Here is an 18,585-nt window from a genome sequence, read left to right as displayed (position 1 = left end):
CAACTGGATACCACTTTGGCGACTTGCATGTCCCACGAGCAAATGGCACCAAGTGCCAGTGGGTCAGCCATGCACACACACCCTCACCCACGCCCGCACACACACCAGCACCCACGCACAGAGAGAGAGAGAGAGAGAGAGAGAGAGAGAGAGAGAGAGAGAGAGAGAGAGCAGATACTTACAACCAAGGCCTTTGCCAAGTTATTCATCGTTGGTATATAAGTGCTGCATTGTAGAGAAGGACTAACACCATCACCAATTTTCATAGTCACAGCTTGATCAGACAAAAAATCAACACACCATGAATTTTTTATAGGGCTGTGAAGCTCTTTAGGGCTTTGTTTTCATGAATTATATGTCAGTTGCACTAATTATACATTTCTGCCAGAGTGTGACTGTATGCTGGACTGTGACTGTATGCTGGACTGTGACTCAAACTGTGACCTTTGCCCTTTGTGGGCAAGTGCTCAATTGAGCAAGCTATCCAAGAAGACCCACCCTCACAGCTTGTGATAGCTCAAAAACACTCAAAACGGAAAGTTCTTACATTTGAGACCTGGCCAACACACTGTTTTAATCAGTCAGGAAGTTTCTGTAGCATTGTTAAAGATTAAAGTATGGCCAACTTATTCTACAATACGAAATTTATGTTACTGTTTCTTCAATATAATTTGTCTTCATTGCATATGATCCCTCATTTTGACATGAAACCACATCACAAACTTCAAGACATGTTTTTCTTTCACATGGTCAATTGTATGACATTTTGACAATAAGTGGTTTTCTTTTAAAATCCAGCGGTACACCATATCGACAGGATTTGGAATGCAAATACTGGGATACCTGGAGTATGGTACATGAACAGGATGTATCTAAATTACAGCAGTTCTTAGTAGACAGACAATTTCACTTCGCTACCTACCACCACACCCCCTTAACTTACAATATTGCCTCATTAATTTCATGATTATTGATAGGCACTGCCCTTAAGCCATCTTCATGATCCAACTGTAGATAATTCATTTTATACTTTTAATTTCATTAGTTTTGTGTCACATTCATCGAAAATTACTTCCAAATCGTCTGTTGGACCCTATTCTAATCATTTTTTAACTTTTTTCCAGGAGAAAAGTTCTCCTGAAAATGGCAGTGTTGTTGTAGCAAATGATGTACAATATTTTGATAAACGAAATTGTCATCAACAAGCTCTTTCACAGATTCTACGTATTTCCAACATAGCGTCATGACAGGATCAACAACATGGATAGCATAATCTCTTTATAGTAATTCTGTCACAGTTGAGTATTATTATGCCTGCAGATAGTTTCAAACTACCAAGTTAATTTCAAGCCAGTCGATGAAAGTTGCTTTAATAGTGCCTGGTTAGATGACAATTCACACACAGGTAATGTACATGATACATATTTACATGAAATGTCAGGACAATTTCACAAGGTAGATGTATCCATGAAATGCAGTTCAACTACCACATAATAAAATGTAACTGTGATGGATGCTACTAGGATGATGAAGCACTTGTTTCTTGATGTCACAGTTTTATTCAAGGTACTTCTTGATGAACAAGTCATTTTTGGATAGGTTACTTAAGATCATAGTAAACATTAAACAAACACCTTGTTTACAATTATAAATTAATTCAAAAGTGAAATATAAATGAAATATATTAATTCAAAAGTGAAATATAAATTAATAGAAAAGTGAGATACCAACTGAGCTCAGCTCATGCAGTTACCGAAGTGATGTATATTTTTATAAAGAAAAACATTATTTGCTGCTGATTCAACAGAACAAAATTTGCATACCAAAAATGCTTGGTCCTGCTGTAATTGCTGCTGCTCTTGCTGTGGCTGCGGCTGCAGCTGCTGTTGTAACTTTTGCTGTTGCCCCTGTTGATACTGGTGCTGGACCTCTGGAGAAGAGTCATGTGTGTGCAGCCCTGCATGTGCATGGCTGCCAGGTGACCAAGAACAATCCTGTCCACTTTGCCTACTGCACGATTCTCCTGTGCCATCAGTTCTTGAGGTTGATGTCAGCTGGGGACCAGACAACATATACAATGAGCACACAGCCACTGTACCTGCAAAAATGTACTCTCTTACACAGAAACTTGAACACATGATGTTCCTCCCACACAATTATTTATTAAATGCAACAGCTGCTGTGTACATACATGGTTATATTTCTTAACAACCAACTAGAATCCTAATACATTGTAGCACATCTGGGAATGGTGGTGTGGATTAGAACAGCCAGCATTGATTTTTGGTAGGCCTTTATAATGCAACCGTAGAAGAACCATTGATTTTTTAAAGAAAGGAATAGTAAAAATTGAAACACAATCAGCTGAGGTAGAAAAATTGAGAGTAGACTGACAGATACATAAAATATTTGAAAATTCACTAGGTTTTGCACTTTGGAATCTTACTTCTGGCATTAGATAGTATCAGAGTGGGAGAAATGGATGTTTCAAAGTATTGCATAGTTTAAAGACTCATTAGAAGATCATGAGAAATGAAAACAGAGAGAAAACATGGATTGGATGTATTAGTTACAGTTGAAAGGAACGGCTGATCATTTGCTACAGTAATCTACAGTAAAGAAAATTCAGTTGGGTAAGCCTTTAGTAAGCAAGAGATCCTGCATCCTCTGTTCACAGAGGTAAACACTAGCTTTTATATAATGGTAGTAGTCCTGTGTACACCCGAAGTTACTTTTACGACTTAAGGTATCTCTCACGACTAAAAATGACACACTGTGTTCTATTTGCTAGGATGCTTTAATCCAGTCACAAATCTAGTCTTATGTTCTATTCATTCATATTTTGTTCATAAGTGATAGTACAGGATTGTATCTAACACCTTCTGGAAGACAAGGATCACAGCAACAAACTGAACACCATGTTAAAGAGCCATCTAGGTCTCTTTAAGGAAGAGATGAGCTGGGTTCCGCAAGACTATTGTTCGTGGAATCCACTTTGAGTCCTATAAAGCAGATTTCCAGTCTCCAGAAAGGTTATAACACATGAGTATAAAACTTATTTCAAAATTCTACCACAGATAGACATCAGTGATGTGGGCCTTTAGTTGTGTGCATCTTTTTGATGTCCCTTTTTGGAAATGGGAGTGACTTGCAAATTTTTCTAATTACGTGGAATTCTTTATTCCTTCAGTGATCATTACTAATTACTGCTAGAAGAGCAGCAAATTCTTTCACCTACTTTAAATAGAATCATGTAGGTAGCCAGACAGATCCATCCAGCTTTCCTCTGTCCAGCAGTTTTAGCTGATATTCTATCCCATTGTCATTATCTCAGTATCTGTCACTTTAATATTCATACATCAATAGGAAGGAGGAACCTTGTACGTCTTGCAGAATGAAACAGCTTCAAAAAGCAGAATTTAGTGTTTCAGCCCTCCCTCATTTACCCTCCACTTTGATGCTGGTATGGCCACTGAATGTCTGAATACATGTCTCTCATACATTTACTGACTTTATACATGTTCATACTTATCAATTCAATGAACCCTTTTAATATATGGGTCTCATGGCGCTCATATGGCTTCATTCAGTTTTTGTTTGTCAGCACAGTTTTGGCTACTCCTAAAAACTTGGTGAAACTCTCTTTGGCTCTGAATGCTTTCTAATATGTGAATGGGTCTACCTGTCAAAGACTTATTGTATAATACTCCTTATTTAATCCATTTATACTCAACGTTTTTAGTCTCAGGGCTGAATGTTTGATGCAGACTAATGTTTGTTGCAGACTGGTTAGATATGCTGAAATCCAATTTTCTTGTCATGTTAACTGAAAAGGAATGTCTTCCTACCTTTCTTCACATTCTTACTGACATCCATATTCGGGAACATTATAACAGCCTTATAATCACTGATTCCCTCCTGACAGCTAACTCACTCAAAAATTTCAGGCCAGTCTATAACCATGAGATTCAATACCTTACCCTCACTGAGTTGGTTCTCTCATTATCATCTCAACGTAAATTGAAGATAGGCATCTTGTACAATATCACAGGAACACATGTGCAAACTTCCTGCCCCATGTATAGTTGGTTCAGCTCAAATTTCCCCATAATACAAAATCATTGCCAAAAATATGTAAGTGTGCCTTTAAGTTTTTCCTGAAATGTTCCATCACTATGGCTCCAGACATGAAGGGGAGGAGAATGAGGGAACTGTAAAAGCAACCAGTTACCACACTTGATCCAAATTTACCAATTATCTTCAACCCTTTTTTCTGCATTTAGATTTGTACTAATCTCATTAGAAACAATATTTTAGCAATAAACACACCTTCACCATCAAAGTCCAGCCTATATTTACAACACAAATAGCAATCATAATTTACTTTTCATTTCTATCACTTCTGGAATCTGTTACACTTTCTGTTTGTGGTAGTATGTGAGAATTATAACTGTTTATCAAAGACTAGTTCTGAAACCTCTCGTGGATGCTTCTGTAGGTGACTAATACAGAATTAAATTTTTTTTCTCCATTCTGCAATGATGAATACTATTGCTCTGTGACTAATGGGGATGATACTACCCTACACTTTCCATTGTCAGTACATACTTTTTTAAAAAGGTTTGTCAAGAGATTTTTCTATCCTAAAAAAAAGCCATGTGTGAATGCCACACATACTCCACTACACCAGCAGCAGCTACTTGTGTGCAGTTTAGATCCTGGGAATGGTGTTCCAAACCACTATCTCAACTCCCACACTGTTAGAAAGACAAGCTGTCTTTCATTTCAGCCAGTCATCTTCAGGAAGAACATGATGGCCTCTGAATCCGAGTGGTAGAAATCATCCTACCAATATGAGCTACAATCTGCAACTGCATTCCCAAACTCAATGAAATAGCCACTATCAAAGCTGCCTCCAAATCTTAGATGACCCTACCCCTTTTCTTCCAGTCGCCCCACCATAAAAAAAAAAAACATGTGAAGTGCACACTGGCATTGCCTACCAATCTGCCTTTTATTTCCCTGTGGGGTTCCATTACCTGCCCACCACTGTGTGACTGGCTTGCAAAATTATATGCACTTGCCTACTCTGATATTTAGTAACAGAAACAGATGTCATGTGACTGTCCCTCCAGTCAGCACTTGGCTGTGGGTTAAACTGCAGTACTGACAGTACCTTTTAGAACTGCAGTTTTTTCTTTAATTTCCATCCCATATTTTAACTGTTCATGAACAATAAATAAAACAGGCCATACCCTGAGTTTATTAAGTGGTAAAATATTAAAATTTTCTGTTGCTCTTAAAGACTTCTGTTTCATAGTAATGAAGTGGATTATTGATTCCCTAATTACTAATTTCCTAATTTCTGGATGCCACAAAACCATATACCTTGTGATATATGGGGATGAAAGTTTTTAGATTGGCTAGTACAACAACTGTTATAGTTGTAACAGAGACAAGGAATTTGTCATTCATTTTGACACTGACCACAATTACAGTATGAACGGAATGGCGGATGCTAACGCATTGTGTGTTTGTAGACAGTACCTTTGTACCAAATGTCAAGTCTGGATATTTTGTCACTATATTACTTCCATAGCTTCAAGTGACGATGCATTCCTACAATGGATTACAGCTTTCAGAACATTTTTAAGAAGCACCTACCACATCTCTATAAGAAAACATGGACACCTGAAATCATCATCATTGTGAGAGAGACAATCATCAGGAGTATAAGATGATCCACACATCAAAATGGATGCTGTGGATGAGAAACAAGTCTGCAAGAAAAAGTTACATTTGGATTTATAATTCCATCTGTATAAAATGCTGGTGGTGCATCAGACAACAGATTTGGAGTTCCAGCAATGGTAAGACTTACCTCTCATTTTGATGACATTAGACTTGTCTGCAAGTGACTTTTTTGCAGGGGTATTTGAAAGAGCATGTCTGTGTTAACAAACACCAAGTTTAATGGAATTGAAAGATGTCATGAAAGAAGAGGTAGATTGCTTTGTTGGTTGGTTGGTTTAAAGAGAGAGAAGGGACCAAACTATGAGGTCATCAGTCCCTTGTTCCTAATAAAACAATGCCACAAGGGTGAGGATAAAATGGATGAACCATATAACACAAAACGGAAAGAAAGGAAAACCCACAAGATCAAAGGGAAGGCAACGAATTCTAAAAGGAACAAAAGAGGACAAAAAAACAAGAGAGACACTAGAAACAGAAGGGAGTAAAACATGAAAGTAGATTACAGTGGCTGGCCAACTGTGAGAATAAAAAGGAAAGCCAGCCACTCTGCAACACATTAAAACCTCAACCGTAAAAGCACTTGGGTGGAGGACACAGAGGGACAAAGGACATGCACTAAAACCTACACAGAAGTATAAAACCCACTCTCAAGGATAAAACATATAACTAAAGGTGCTGTGGAGACATTGTCACCAAACACATAAGGCAGGGTGCTGGGAAAGTCAAAAGTCTGGTGCAGAATGGCTAAAAGAGGGCAGTCCAGCAAGAGGTGGACGACTGCCATTTGGGAGCCACAGCGACACTGAGGTGGGTCCTCACGACGGAGTAGGTAACCATGCGTTAGCCACGTATGGCCAATGCGGAGCTGGCAGAGGACGACTGATTCCCTCCGAGAGGCCTGCATGGAAGACTTTCACACATTCATAGTCTGCTTAATGACACACAGATTGTTGTGCATTCTGTTATGCAATTCCATCTCCCAAAGGTGAAAAACTCTGCAATGTAAGAAAGAACGCAGGTCAGCTTCAGAGATGCCTATCTCCAGAAGCGGTTGCCGTGTCGCCTGTTTGGCCAGCCTGTCAGCAAGTTCGTTGCGAGGGATTCCAACATGTCCTGGGATCCACACAAACAACATGGAATGGCAGGACTGTTCCAGGGCATAGATGGAATCCTGAATGGACGCTACCAGAGGGTGGTAGGGGAGCACTGGTCGATAGCTTGTAGGCTGCTCAATGAGTCAGTACAAAGGAGAAATGACTCGCCAGGGCATGAGCACGAGATATGCCGCCAGCTCTGCAGTGAAAACACTGAAGCCAACTGGTAAGAAGTGCTGCTCAACATGTCCTCCATGAAATGCAAAGCCTATGTGACCATCAGCCATTGGGCCATCGGTGTAAACCACTTAAGAGCCCCGGAACACGTCAAGAATCGAGAGGAAGTGACAGTGGAGAGCAGCAGAGTTAACGGAATCCTTAGGGTCATGCAAAAGGTCCAGAAGAAGCCGTGGCCGAGGCGTACACCATGGAGGCGTACTTGAATGGACCGCAAGCAGAAGTGGTAAAGGGAAAGACTCCAGTTCAAAGAGAAGGGACCACATGCAAACCGCAGTCATTAGCCCCAATCTGGGCTGCTGGTGCGGGAGATGGACTGCCACAGTCAGGAAAAGGAGACAGTAATTCGGATGCTCAGGGGAACTATGAATATGTGCTGCGTTAAGTGGCAAGTAGTTGCACACGTCTCATCTGCAGTGGAGGGACACCAGCCTCCACCAGTATGCTGGTCACTGGACTCGTCCTAAAGAAGCTCCTGTAGCTAATTGAACCTCACAGTGGTGCACAGGGTCAAGTAAAGGCAATGCTGAAGGTGCTGCTGAACCATAAACCACACTCCCATAGTCAATTCGGGATTGGACAAGAGCTCTGTAGAGCTGCAGCAGCACACAGCTATCTGCACCCCAATTGGTGTTGCTCAAGCAACGGAGGGCATTGATGTGCTGCCAGCATTTCTGCTTAAGATGACAAAGAAGAGGGAGCCAAGTCAATCTAGCAATGAAAACCAGTCCTAGGAATTGATATGTCTCCACTACAGCGAGTGGATCATCATTAAGATAAAGTGTCGGCTCCGGATGAACGGTACAACGCCGACAGAAGTGCACGACACACGACTTTGCGGCTGAAAACTGGAAGCCGTGGGCTAGAGCCCATGACTGCGCCTTGTGGATGGTTCCCTGGAGGTGCCGCTCAGCAACAGCAGCACTGGAGCAGCAGTACAAAATGCAGAAGTCATCTGCATACAGAGAAGGTGAGACGAAGGGCCTGACAGCCCGCTGCTAGACCGTTAATGGCCACAAAAAATAGGGATACACTCAATACAGAGCCCTGCGGGATCCCATTCTCCTCGATATGGGGTGGAACTATGGGAGCCACCAACTTGGACACGGAAAATACAGAGTGACAGGAAGTTTCGGATAAAAATCAGTAGTGGTCCCCAGGGATCCCTACTCATACAATGTGGCAGGGATATGACGTCGCCAAGTCATGTCGTATGCTTTACACAAGTCAAAAAAGACAGCAATCAGGTGTTGCCATCTGGAAAAGGCTGTTCGGATGGCAGACTCAACGGACACACGATTATCAGTGGCAGACTGACCCTGGCGGAAGCTGCCCTGACATGGAGCCAGCAAGCCATGTGACTACAGGACCCAACCCAATCGCCAACATCCCATGCGTTTCAGCAGCTTACAAAGAATGCTGGTGAGGCTGATGTGCCGACAGCTATCCACATCAAGCAGATTTTTACCGGGTTTGAGAACCAGAGTGATGGTGCTCTCCCGCCACTGAGACGGAAAGGCGCCATCACACCAGATCCAGTTGAAGATGATGAGAAGATGTCGCTTGTAGTCAGATGAAAGATGTTTAATCATCTGGCTGTGCATGCTATCAAGCCCAGGAGCTGTGTCAGGGCAATATGCAAGGTCACTCAGGAGCTCCCACTCTGTAAATGGAGCGTTATAGGATTCACTGTAGCATGTAGTGAATGAGAAGACGTTCCCTTCCAGCCGCTGTTTGAGTGTGCAAAAGGCTGGGGGGTAATTCTCCGATGCAGAGGCCCGGGCAAAGTGCCCCAGCAATCGCATTTGGGTTGGAACATAACTCGCCAATTATGGTAACACCAGGAACAGTTGTTGGGCCTGGTACACGAAAAGACGTTTGATCTTTGCCCAGACTTGGGGAGGTGATGTGTGGCACCCGATGGTGGAGACGTATCTCTCCCAACACTCCTTCCGTTTTTTGATAAGGTAGCAAACACGAGCATGGAGCCGTTTAAAATCTATGAGGTGCTCCAGGGAAGAGTGCCGCTTATCCCGCTGTAAAGCTCGCCGATGCTCCTTAATTGATTCGGCGACTTCGAACGACCACCAAGGGACTCGCTTACGCCTTGGGCACCCTAAGGAGCGAGGGATCGTGTTTTCTGCCACACAAACAATTGTGCTAGTCACCTGGTCAACCATCACATCGAAGTTGCCATGTGGAGGACATTCAGCAGTGACAGCAGAGGTGAAAGTTCTCCATTCTGCCTTGTTCTCAGCCCATATGGGCACGTACCTGATGCTGGGGCAGTGACAGGACGATGGGGAAGTAGTCACTACCACACAGGTCATCATGTGCTCTCCAGTGGATAGATGGGAGAAGTCCTGGGCTGCAAATTGATAAATCAATGGCCAAGTAACTACCATGAGCCACACTGAAATGTGTGACGGTCCCAGTATTTAAGAGGCAGAGGTGGAATTGCGTCAGTAAAGTTTCAACATCTCTGCCTTGGCCAGTAAGCATGGTACCACCCCACGAGGGGTTATGGGCATTAAAATCTCCAACAAGTAGGAAAGGTTTAAGGAGTTGATCAATCAGTGCAGCTAATACATTCAGGGGTACTGCACCATCTTTGGAAGATATACATTGCAGACAGTTACTCCTGTGTCATCATTATTCTGACAGCCACAGCTTCAAGAGGGGTTTGAAGGGCACATTTTCCCTACAGACCGAGTTTAGGACATAAAAGTAAACTACACCTGACACTCAATTATAGTCGTTACAGTTCCTGTTCAAATTTTCTCTTAGCCTCAGTGTAGGTCAGTCTGTCCAAGGTCTTGTACTCCATGATTTTCCTTTCTTTCTGGAAAATCCTGCAGTCAGGCGAGCAAGGCGAATGGTGCTCTCCACAGTTGACACAGATGGGAGGTGGGTCACGTTGAGTATGGGGTTGTGATGGGCGTCCGCATGTGACACTGCAAGTGCAGCGGAAAAAGCACCAGATTTGGGGGGGAGGGGGGGAGGGATATAGGGCTTTACATCACACCGGTAGATGTATCACCCTCAAAGGCCAAGATGAAGGCACTGGTGGCAACCTCATTATCCTTCAGACCCCAGTAGACACGCAGGACAAAATGTACACCTAGCCGCTCTAAATTGGTGTGCAGCTCATCGACAGACTGCAAAAGAAGGTCTCTGTAAAATATGATACCCTGGATCATATTTAAGCTCTTATGGGGCATGATGGTTACAGAAACATCCCCCATCTTGTCACAAGCGAGTAAATCCCGTGGCTGAGCAGAGGATGCTGTTTTGATCAAGACTGACCCAGATCTCATTTTGGACAAGCCCTCCACCTCCCCGAACTTGTCCTCTAAATTCTCAACAAAAAAAACTGAGACTTCATCATCATGGAAGATTCCCCATCAGCTCTCTAACATACAAGGTACCAGGGCGAATAAGATCTGCTGCCATCCTTAGCCTGACGTTCCTCCCAGAGTGTGGCCAGGGAGGGGAACGATTTGGGTCATACTTCTGCACACTGAATTGAGCTCGTGATCGCTCAGAGACTGCTGGTGTTTCACCACCAGCAAGAGATGATGGACTACGCTTCATCGCATGTCATCTGCCCTGATTTCACCCACTCCAACAAGGGGCCCTCCTCATGGGTGCCACACAGCCGCAGCAAAGGCCACCTGGCAGGATGGCCATTGCCAGGAGTCCCGATGCCCCAGGAGGATGGGCATCTACCCCTTGGCATACATGGGGAGTTAGCGGCGCAGTCATCAGCAGAGTGATCTCTGTGTGGTAAGGGGGCTACTACCAACAGGGTACATGGTGGCCCAACCACAACAGATGCTACCGTGCTGGATATCAGGTACAAAGAAGTCCATAGTGATGGTCGACACAGAAATTGGCACTGCACAGTGCATGGTGTAAAACGCAGCCAGGAAGGTGTCCTCGCCCAAGAGATGGAGAATGGGCAGGACTGCAATGCGACACCGAGAAAGTGGGCTAAAGATCTCAATGCACGATGGACGCAATGCACCTTGTAAGGTGCCCTTCCCCAATTGGCTCACTCTTCAAGATAATTTTGAAGAATGGAGGTCAAACCCTGCAGGGGACTGTCATATAAAAGCCAAAATGTGTGAAACTCCTTTTAGTTGCCTCGTACGACAGACAGGAATACCTCAGGCCTATTCTGACCCCTGGACCCACAGGGGGAGAGGCAGATTGGTTGAACAATGCCTATGTGCCTGACTGACTATTGAAAAAGAGTTGAAAAATGTATTTGACAGAATGGCCACAATTTGGATGGCATAAGTTATTGGAAGTGACCATGAAAATCAAATAGAAAACATGAACATTTGGATTTGTACAAATAACAGTACATACATATGTATCCAGCAATCATGGATCCTGCAGACCATGTGCTGCTTCCATAAACTGCCCCCATTCCTTTCTGTTTTGTGCGCAATTCCTTCAGGTGTTTTCCATCCCCAGGGCTGCCAGGTCCTTCACCATGTTGTCCATCCAGCACGGCATTTGTCATCCTATGGAGCATCTGTTGTTTGCTTTCCCCTCAAGTACCTTCTTCACCTGTCTTTCTTCTGGAATATGGGCTATATGGCCTGCCCACTGGATTATTTTTTGCTCTTCAGCTTCTGTAGTATTACTGGTTTTGTGTGAAGATGCACATTTGCTCATTCCTCCTCCTCCTCCTCCTCCTCCTCCTCCTCCACCACCACCACCACCACCACCACCACCACCACCACCACCACCACCACCACCACTGTCTAATTTCAGCTGGGTCCTAGTATCTTCTACATTACTCTTCCTTCAAATATTAATAGTTAGCCTATTCCTTTTCTTGTTTAGTCATGACAGGTTTATAAACCATACACGATTGCTGGTACATATCGCTGTATTATACTCTCACCTTAGTGTTCACTGGTACTGATTTGAAGCTAAGCTTCTCCCTGAAGGAATACATTCATTTCATTCCCATTGCTATTCGTTCCTTGATGTCACTTCCTATGCCATTAACATCGAATCATGATTCCAACTATCTTAGCTGTTGAACTCTTGAACATCATGCCATCTATGTCAAGAAAATTCTTCTTGCTCATATCTTTCTACACTCCCATCGAGCTGGGTACAGTGTTTATGAACAACATGCCTCCAGTTTGCTTTATCTTGATGTATTACTTGTTTTCATGTTGTTTCCGAATTTGCTCCTCTAGTTTCAGATCTTCCTCAGTCAGTATTTTCAAACTGCATGAACTCTGTTTTATGTCGATTCACCTTTAGCCCAACCTTCTGTTCTTAGTTGTCTGTTTTTGTACATTTCTATTGTGTCAGTTTAAAAAAAAGTGAATTAATCAACATACTAAGGTTTATTTGAAAAAAAAAAAAGTGTATTCCATGGCTCACCCTATACAACACAAATTGAGCTAGGAAACACTGTCAATAGTAAAGCATCTAATCAATTCAACAATCTTGACAGTCATGAACTCTGAGAAATATACCAGAACAACTCATTCAGTTTACATAAAGAACATAAGTAGTTACCATGAGTTGTTATTCGTTTTCTTGAACAGTAGTAAGTTAGACTGGACACAGATTCCCTAAGTTTTTATCATCTTTTGTTCATTGTAATCTTTTCCAAAATTCCCCACTATTACCCCATCACAATTACACATTGTAAGCATAGGAATCTTAAAATGATGCGGACCAGCAATAATTTGTTTCATTGCATGAACCAATTTTGTGTCAAGGAGAAACTGCATATCAATCACATATTAGGTACAAATTCAATTACAAACATGGGACAGTGCAGAAGGATAACATTTTCGTGTATCATACTTTTTTTTCACCAAACTGGAATAATATAGGGCGTCCTCATTTTTATTCAGTGATGGACATCACATCTATGAACCATGACCTTCTCAGGCAAAATGTTAAAGCTAGGATAAAAGCTCCAGTGTCCACTCTATTATCCTTGGATCCCTTCTGCATGCAGCGAACAAAATTGACTCTACATCATGCCATATTAGTATGCAGCTCTTCATCAGTTTGAGGTGTTTGGTCCTGGAGGAAGATAACACTTTGAATGCCATTGAGCTTGGCAAACTGTCTACTTCCATTTCTTCTTGTGTGACTCTCATGTTGTGGTATGGCCAGTGATGGAAAAACAGTAGGATTGTAAACTTCTGCATTAAAATCACTATTCCTGACTGATGAGACAGGCTGTTGGCACAGTCACCAATAAGTTTGATCTGTTTCACAGCAGATCATTCGCCCCGATGCTATTCACTCTCTAATCGGAGGCTCCCCCGTCAGCACCACTCTGCCAATGCAAAGGCCACTTGGCACAGTAGCCACGGGAGCACCACTCCGCCAATGCAAAGGCCACCTGGCACAGTAGCCACTGCCCGGAGTCCCCATACCCTGAAATAACACAGGTATCTACTCCTTGGCTAACATGGGGAGGTCACAGTTCAGGCATCAGCAGTGAGATCCCAATATTGTTAGGGGGCTAACACCAAGAGGGTACATGACAACCCCACCACAACAGACTGGCTACCATGCTGGATTTCAGGTGCAGAGGTAGATCCACTTGATTGGTAGATGCAAAAGGTAACCTTGCACAGTGGAGAAGTAGATCACCACAGTAAGGTGTCCTTCCCAAAATGGCCCACACTTCAGTAAAATTTGGAAAGTGGGGGTCAAACCCAAACAGTGTACAACAATTTAAAAAGCCAAAAACTGTGAAGGAAAAAGCATTAAAAACAAAACAGAGAAAAGAGCCAAAACCTTCAAAAGTCCAAAAACATTCACACGATCAAGGTACAAAAACTTGACCCAATAAAAAAAGACTCCTATTAGACACCTCTTGTGACAGGCAAGGAATGGCTGCAGGTCTGTTCTAGCCCTCGACACTGTGGGGGAATTTACAGTTTCCATTTGCTGTTTTTTAGCCAGTGCTTCATTATCCTGATAACAGCAATTTTTAGGTCAGAGTCTGGTTTTATTTCTAAAAAAAGAAATGTGTGTGAAATTTTATGGGACTTAACTGCTAAGGTCATCAGTCCCTAAGCTTACACACTACATAACCTAAATTATCATAAGGACAAACACACACACACACCCATGCCCGAGGGAGGACTCAAACCTCTGCCAGGATCAGCCGCACAGTCCACGACTGCAGTGCCTTAGACCACTCGGCTATATTATTTCTAGTTCTTGTAATTTTTGGTTGGAGATTGAACATTATGATGCATTACGTGTAATGGAAGAAAGTTGGTTTTGTCCTGCTTATTACTACTACTTTTAGTCTTTTCTGATGAACCACTTATCTCAGATAACATCCAGAGTCTGCTTATCTGGTGTTCTTCCTTGGTCTGCTTTCTACCAAAAAAATCATTTGGATGGCAAGGAGGCACTTTTTACCTTCTGCTCACTTCATTGGACGCTGCTGCTAGTGCTGTTTCTTGTGTAGTATTCGTTTCCATATGCCAGGTCAGAACTGCTGCCGCTGTCTTCAGAGTGCTAGTAAAACTTTTCCTGGGATATATTCATCGAGAGGTATCTGGTGTTAACACTGTTTGTGTACTGTCAGTCTGAGAGGAATTCTCTGATGATGTTCCTGAGATTTGTGACACTTCACTGCACGTTGTATGAACATGATTAGCACTTTAGGGAACTGTTGAGATTATCTGAGTTAAAGGAATAGCAGCTGACCTAGATGTATGAGGAGTACTCTTCATCATTTCAATGATTCTGTTTTTACAGAGAACAGTTTTTACCCTCCCATTAAGATGCATAACATGCCTGGTAAAGAGTTCACAGTCCATATCCCCTGTGTGTAGGAAGAATGTGTTCTGAAAGGCTGGGTAGATTTTGTAATACAGTCTGTTTGCTTTCTCAATCTCTTTGATTACACGGGAGAAATTTGGAAGGCCGTATGTGTGCGGAATTTTTACAACAATTACCATTTGCTTCTCAAGTAACATCAGTTTTTTCCTTAAGCATCTTGTGATTCCTTTGAGATCATTTTTATCAACATTGTTGGCACCTGCTATTAATATCTTGCATCATTTGTTATTGAAGCAGTTCTTAATGATTTAACACACAGTAGCTCCCAGTTTAACGACACTGGTGGTGTTTACTCGATGATCGTTTTGTAAAATGTTTATGATTCCTCTGCCATGCCTATGTCAGAATATATACAGATTTAAAGATTTTTCATCAGCTCTTTATACAAAGATCCCTTGTTACTACCAACCGCTTTCATTTTATTCCCTGTCTTATTGACCATATTTAGTGACATGATTGTTCTACACTCCTGGAAATGGAAAAAAGAACACATTGACACCGGTGTGTCAGACCCACCATACTTGCTCCGGACACTGCGAGAGGGCTGTACAAGCAATGATCACACGCACGGCACAGCGGACACACCAGTAACCGAGGTGTTGGCCGTCGAATGGCGCTAGCTGCGCAGCATTTGTGCACCGCCGCCGTCAGTGTCAGCCAGTTTGCCGTGGCATACGGAGCTCCATCGCAGTCTTTAACACTGGTAGCATGCCGTGACAACGTGGACGTGAACCGTATGTGCAGTTGACGGACTTTGAGCGAGGGCGTATAGTGGGCATGCGGGAGGCCGGGTGGACGTACCGCCGAATTGCTCAACACGTGGGGCGTGAGGTCTCCACAGTACATCAATGTTGTCGCCAGTGGTCGGCGGAAGGTGCACGTGCCCGTCGACCTGGGACCGGACCGCAGCGACGCACGGATGCACGCCAAGACCGTAGGATCCTACGCAGTGCCGTAGGGGACCGCACCGCCACTTCCCAGCAAATTAGGGACACTGTTGCTCCTGGGGTATCGACGAGGACCATTCGCAACCGTCTCCATGAAGCTGGACTACGGTCCCGCACACCGTTAGGCCGTCTTCCGCTCACGCCCCAACATCGTGCAGCCCGCCTCCAGTGGTGTCGCGACAGGCGTGAATGGAGGGACGAATGGAGATGTGTCGTCTTCAGCGATGAGAGTCGCTTCTGCCTTGGTGCCAATGATGGTCGTATGCGTGTTTGGCGCCGTGCAGGTGAGCGCCACAATCAGGACTGCATACGACCGAGGCACACAGGGCCAACACCCAGCATCATGGTGTGGGGAGCGATCTCCTACACTGGCCATACACCACTGGTGATCGTCGAGGGGACACTGAATAGTGCATGGTACATCCAAACCGTCATCGAACCCATCGTTCTACCATTCCTAGACCGGCAAGGGAACTTCCTGTTCCAACAGGACAATGCACGTCCGCATGTATCCCGTGCCACCCAACGTGCTCTATAAGGTGTAAGTCAACTACCCTGGCCAGCAAGATCTCCGGATCTGTCCCCCATTGAGCATGTTTGGGACTGGATGAAGCGTCGTCTCACGCGGTCTGCACGTCCAGCTCGAACGCTGGTCCAACTGAGGCGCCAGGTGGAAATCGCACGGCAAGCCGTTCCACAGGACTACATCCAGCATCTCTACGATCGTCTCCATGGGAGAATAGCAGCCTGCATTGCTGCGAAAGGTGGATATACACTGTACTAGTGCCGACATTGTGCATGCTCTGTTGCCTGTGTCTATGTGCCTGTGGTTCTGTCAGTGTGATCATGTGATGTATCTAACCCCAGGAATGTGTCAATAAAGTTTCCCCTTCCTGGGACAATGAATTCACGGTGTTCTTATTTCAATTTCCAGGAGTGTATTTACTCTTGCATTTATTGTTTACCTCCACTACTGTGTTTCCACTCTTAATAATCTTTGAATTAGTTACATTTGGCGTTAAACTGTCATCGTTAATTGGTAGCAAATGATAGTTCGCCCTTGCCATAGAATGGAAAGTTGTCTTGCATTCTTTGATCTGAAACAGCTCAGCATTTTTAACTTGTCAAGACTTGAGTAATATCCCATAGTGAACCTTCCACATAATTTTTAGCATCCTTTAACTCACTGAGGAGAAATTCTGTCACAGAAAGTTCCACACCTTCATACAGTAATGGGGAGCATCCGTGGGCAAATATTATCGGTTTGAAAATTCAGGATTCTCGGGTTCGAACTTTTCTAGTTTGGTTTCTATATAATACACCCAATATACGATATGCTAAGTTTAAGAGATTTCTTTTTTAAAATGGACAAGGAAATGATGGTTTGATTTATTTAGTGCTACAGAAACAACCCATGCCAATGGGATCAGTCATCAAAAGTATTTTTATACCAAACAAATATTTAAAAAAATCTTCTAATTAGTGTTTGTGGGCACTAACACCCTAAATTTCAAATACTCTTAATGACCTGCCTGTGGCCAAAAATTGCTCCTTACTGCTTGTTAACTGGGATTACCTATCTCACTGCATATTTTGTTCTTTCCCATATTATTAAGATTAGCAAATAATTCTTGTCCATTGTCCACATATTATAACACTGCAACTACTGAAACTGAAGGTAATTTATAATGAATTAGCTACTACTACTTGCTTTTAAAGGCGTTTATTATTCCATGATGACACTTTAAGACGCTTGGTGTCTCATCTTATTCAGATATTTAGATTATTTACGTGTTGTGAACATTTTTCTTTACGAACAACATTACAGAATTTTGCAACGGAAATTTTTAAGGCACCAATCGTAAAACCGCAATCCATTTGACAGCTGGAGTGACATTAGCTCTCCAGGAGGTGAGAAACTAGATAACAACACACGTCGCAAGGATGTTTGTTTTTAATTATTTTCTATTTAATAAACCAAACAGTTGTTATGTGTCTGCATTCCATGCGTTAGTACATTACCAAGAGATAGGAATTATCATGAAATAATGCAACAACAGTCTAATCCTACGTATTCAATGACATAAGTCACAACTTACTGGTGAAGAAATACTTTCGAATGTGTGTATATCTGCATCTTCTCCCGCTGAAAGCAAGAGAATATAAACAAAAATGTCATGCATGAGAACCATATATTTCTGTTACTATCTGTTGTTATTATCATGGGCACTTTCCTTGGCACCTTTACTTTTTTCCCCCCTCCTTCTTTTAGTCAAATGATTTGCATATTCTCACACTTCACCAGTGGGCGATACATGTGGGGAGCGCACTACTTCAGTTCTTTGGTCACAGAATCTGGTGATATTGTGTGACATTAAGAGAGAATCCTCTCCCATTTAAAGCTGACTGGTGCCTTTTTAACACTTTCACAGCGACTCCGCTTATAAGCGTCTCACCAAGCCACGAGCCCCTGCGGCTGACGCTTACAAGCGTCCACACTCACTGTCGGATTACTCAGTCTAGTTGCAGCGTCTAAGCTAGCATCAGAGCGTGTAAACTTTTGCTTTGTGTGGTCAGTTATCGAACGTATATTGTTCGTAATGGCGGCTAATGAACCAACACCTGGTCCTTCCAATGTGAAAAGGAGCAGAGGAACAGTTAACTTAGTGTACTAGACGACAGTGATTTTCTGTGTA

At 43.1% G+C, this 18,585-nt stretch overlaps 1 protein-coding gene across 1 annotated transcript in view; it reads right to left on the bottom strand.

Moving 5' to 3' along the window:
- Nucleotides 1-18,585, bottom strand: part of LOC126449333 (uncharacterized) — a 235,835-nt gene that overhangs the window by 137,337 nt on the left and 79,913 nt on the right. Inside the window, exon 4 of the mRNA XM_050091016.1 lies at nt 1,824-2,054. Coding sequence (XP_049946973.1) covers nt 1,824-2,054 — 231 coding nt within the window. The remainder of the gene's footprint in view (nt 1-1,823; nt 2,055-18,585) is intronic.

The sequence above is a fragment of the Schistocerca serialis genome, chromosome 1 (assembly GCF_023864345.2).
Source record: "Schistocerca serialis cubense isolate TAMUIC-IGC-003099 chromosome 1, iqSchSeri2.2, whole genome shotgun sequence".
NCBI classification, from domain to species: domain Eukaryota; kingdom Metazoa; phylum Arthropoda; class Insecta; order Orthoptera; family Acrididae; genus Schistocerca; species Schistocerca serialis.
Note: the sequence above shows the minus strand (reverse complement) of the source record. Positions and strands in the feature narration are given on the sequence as shown.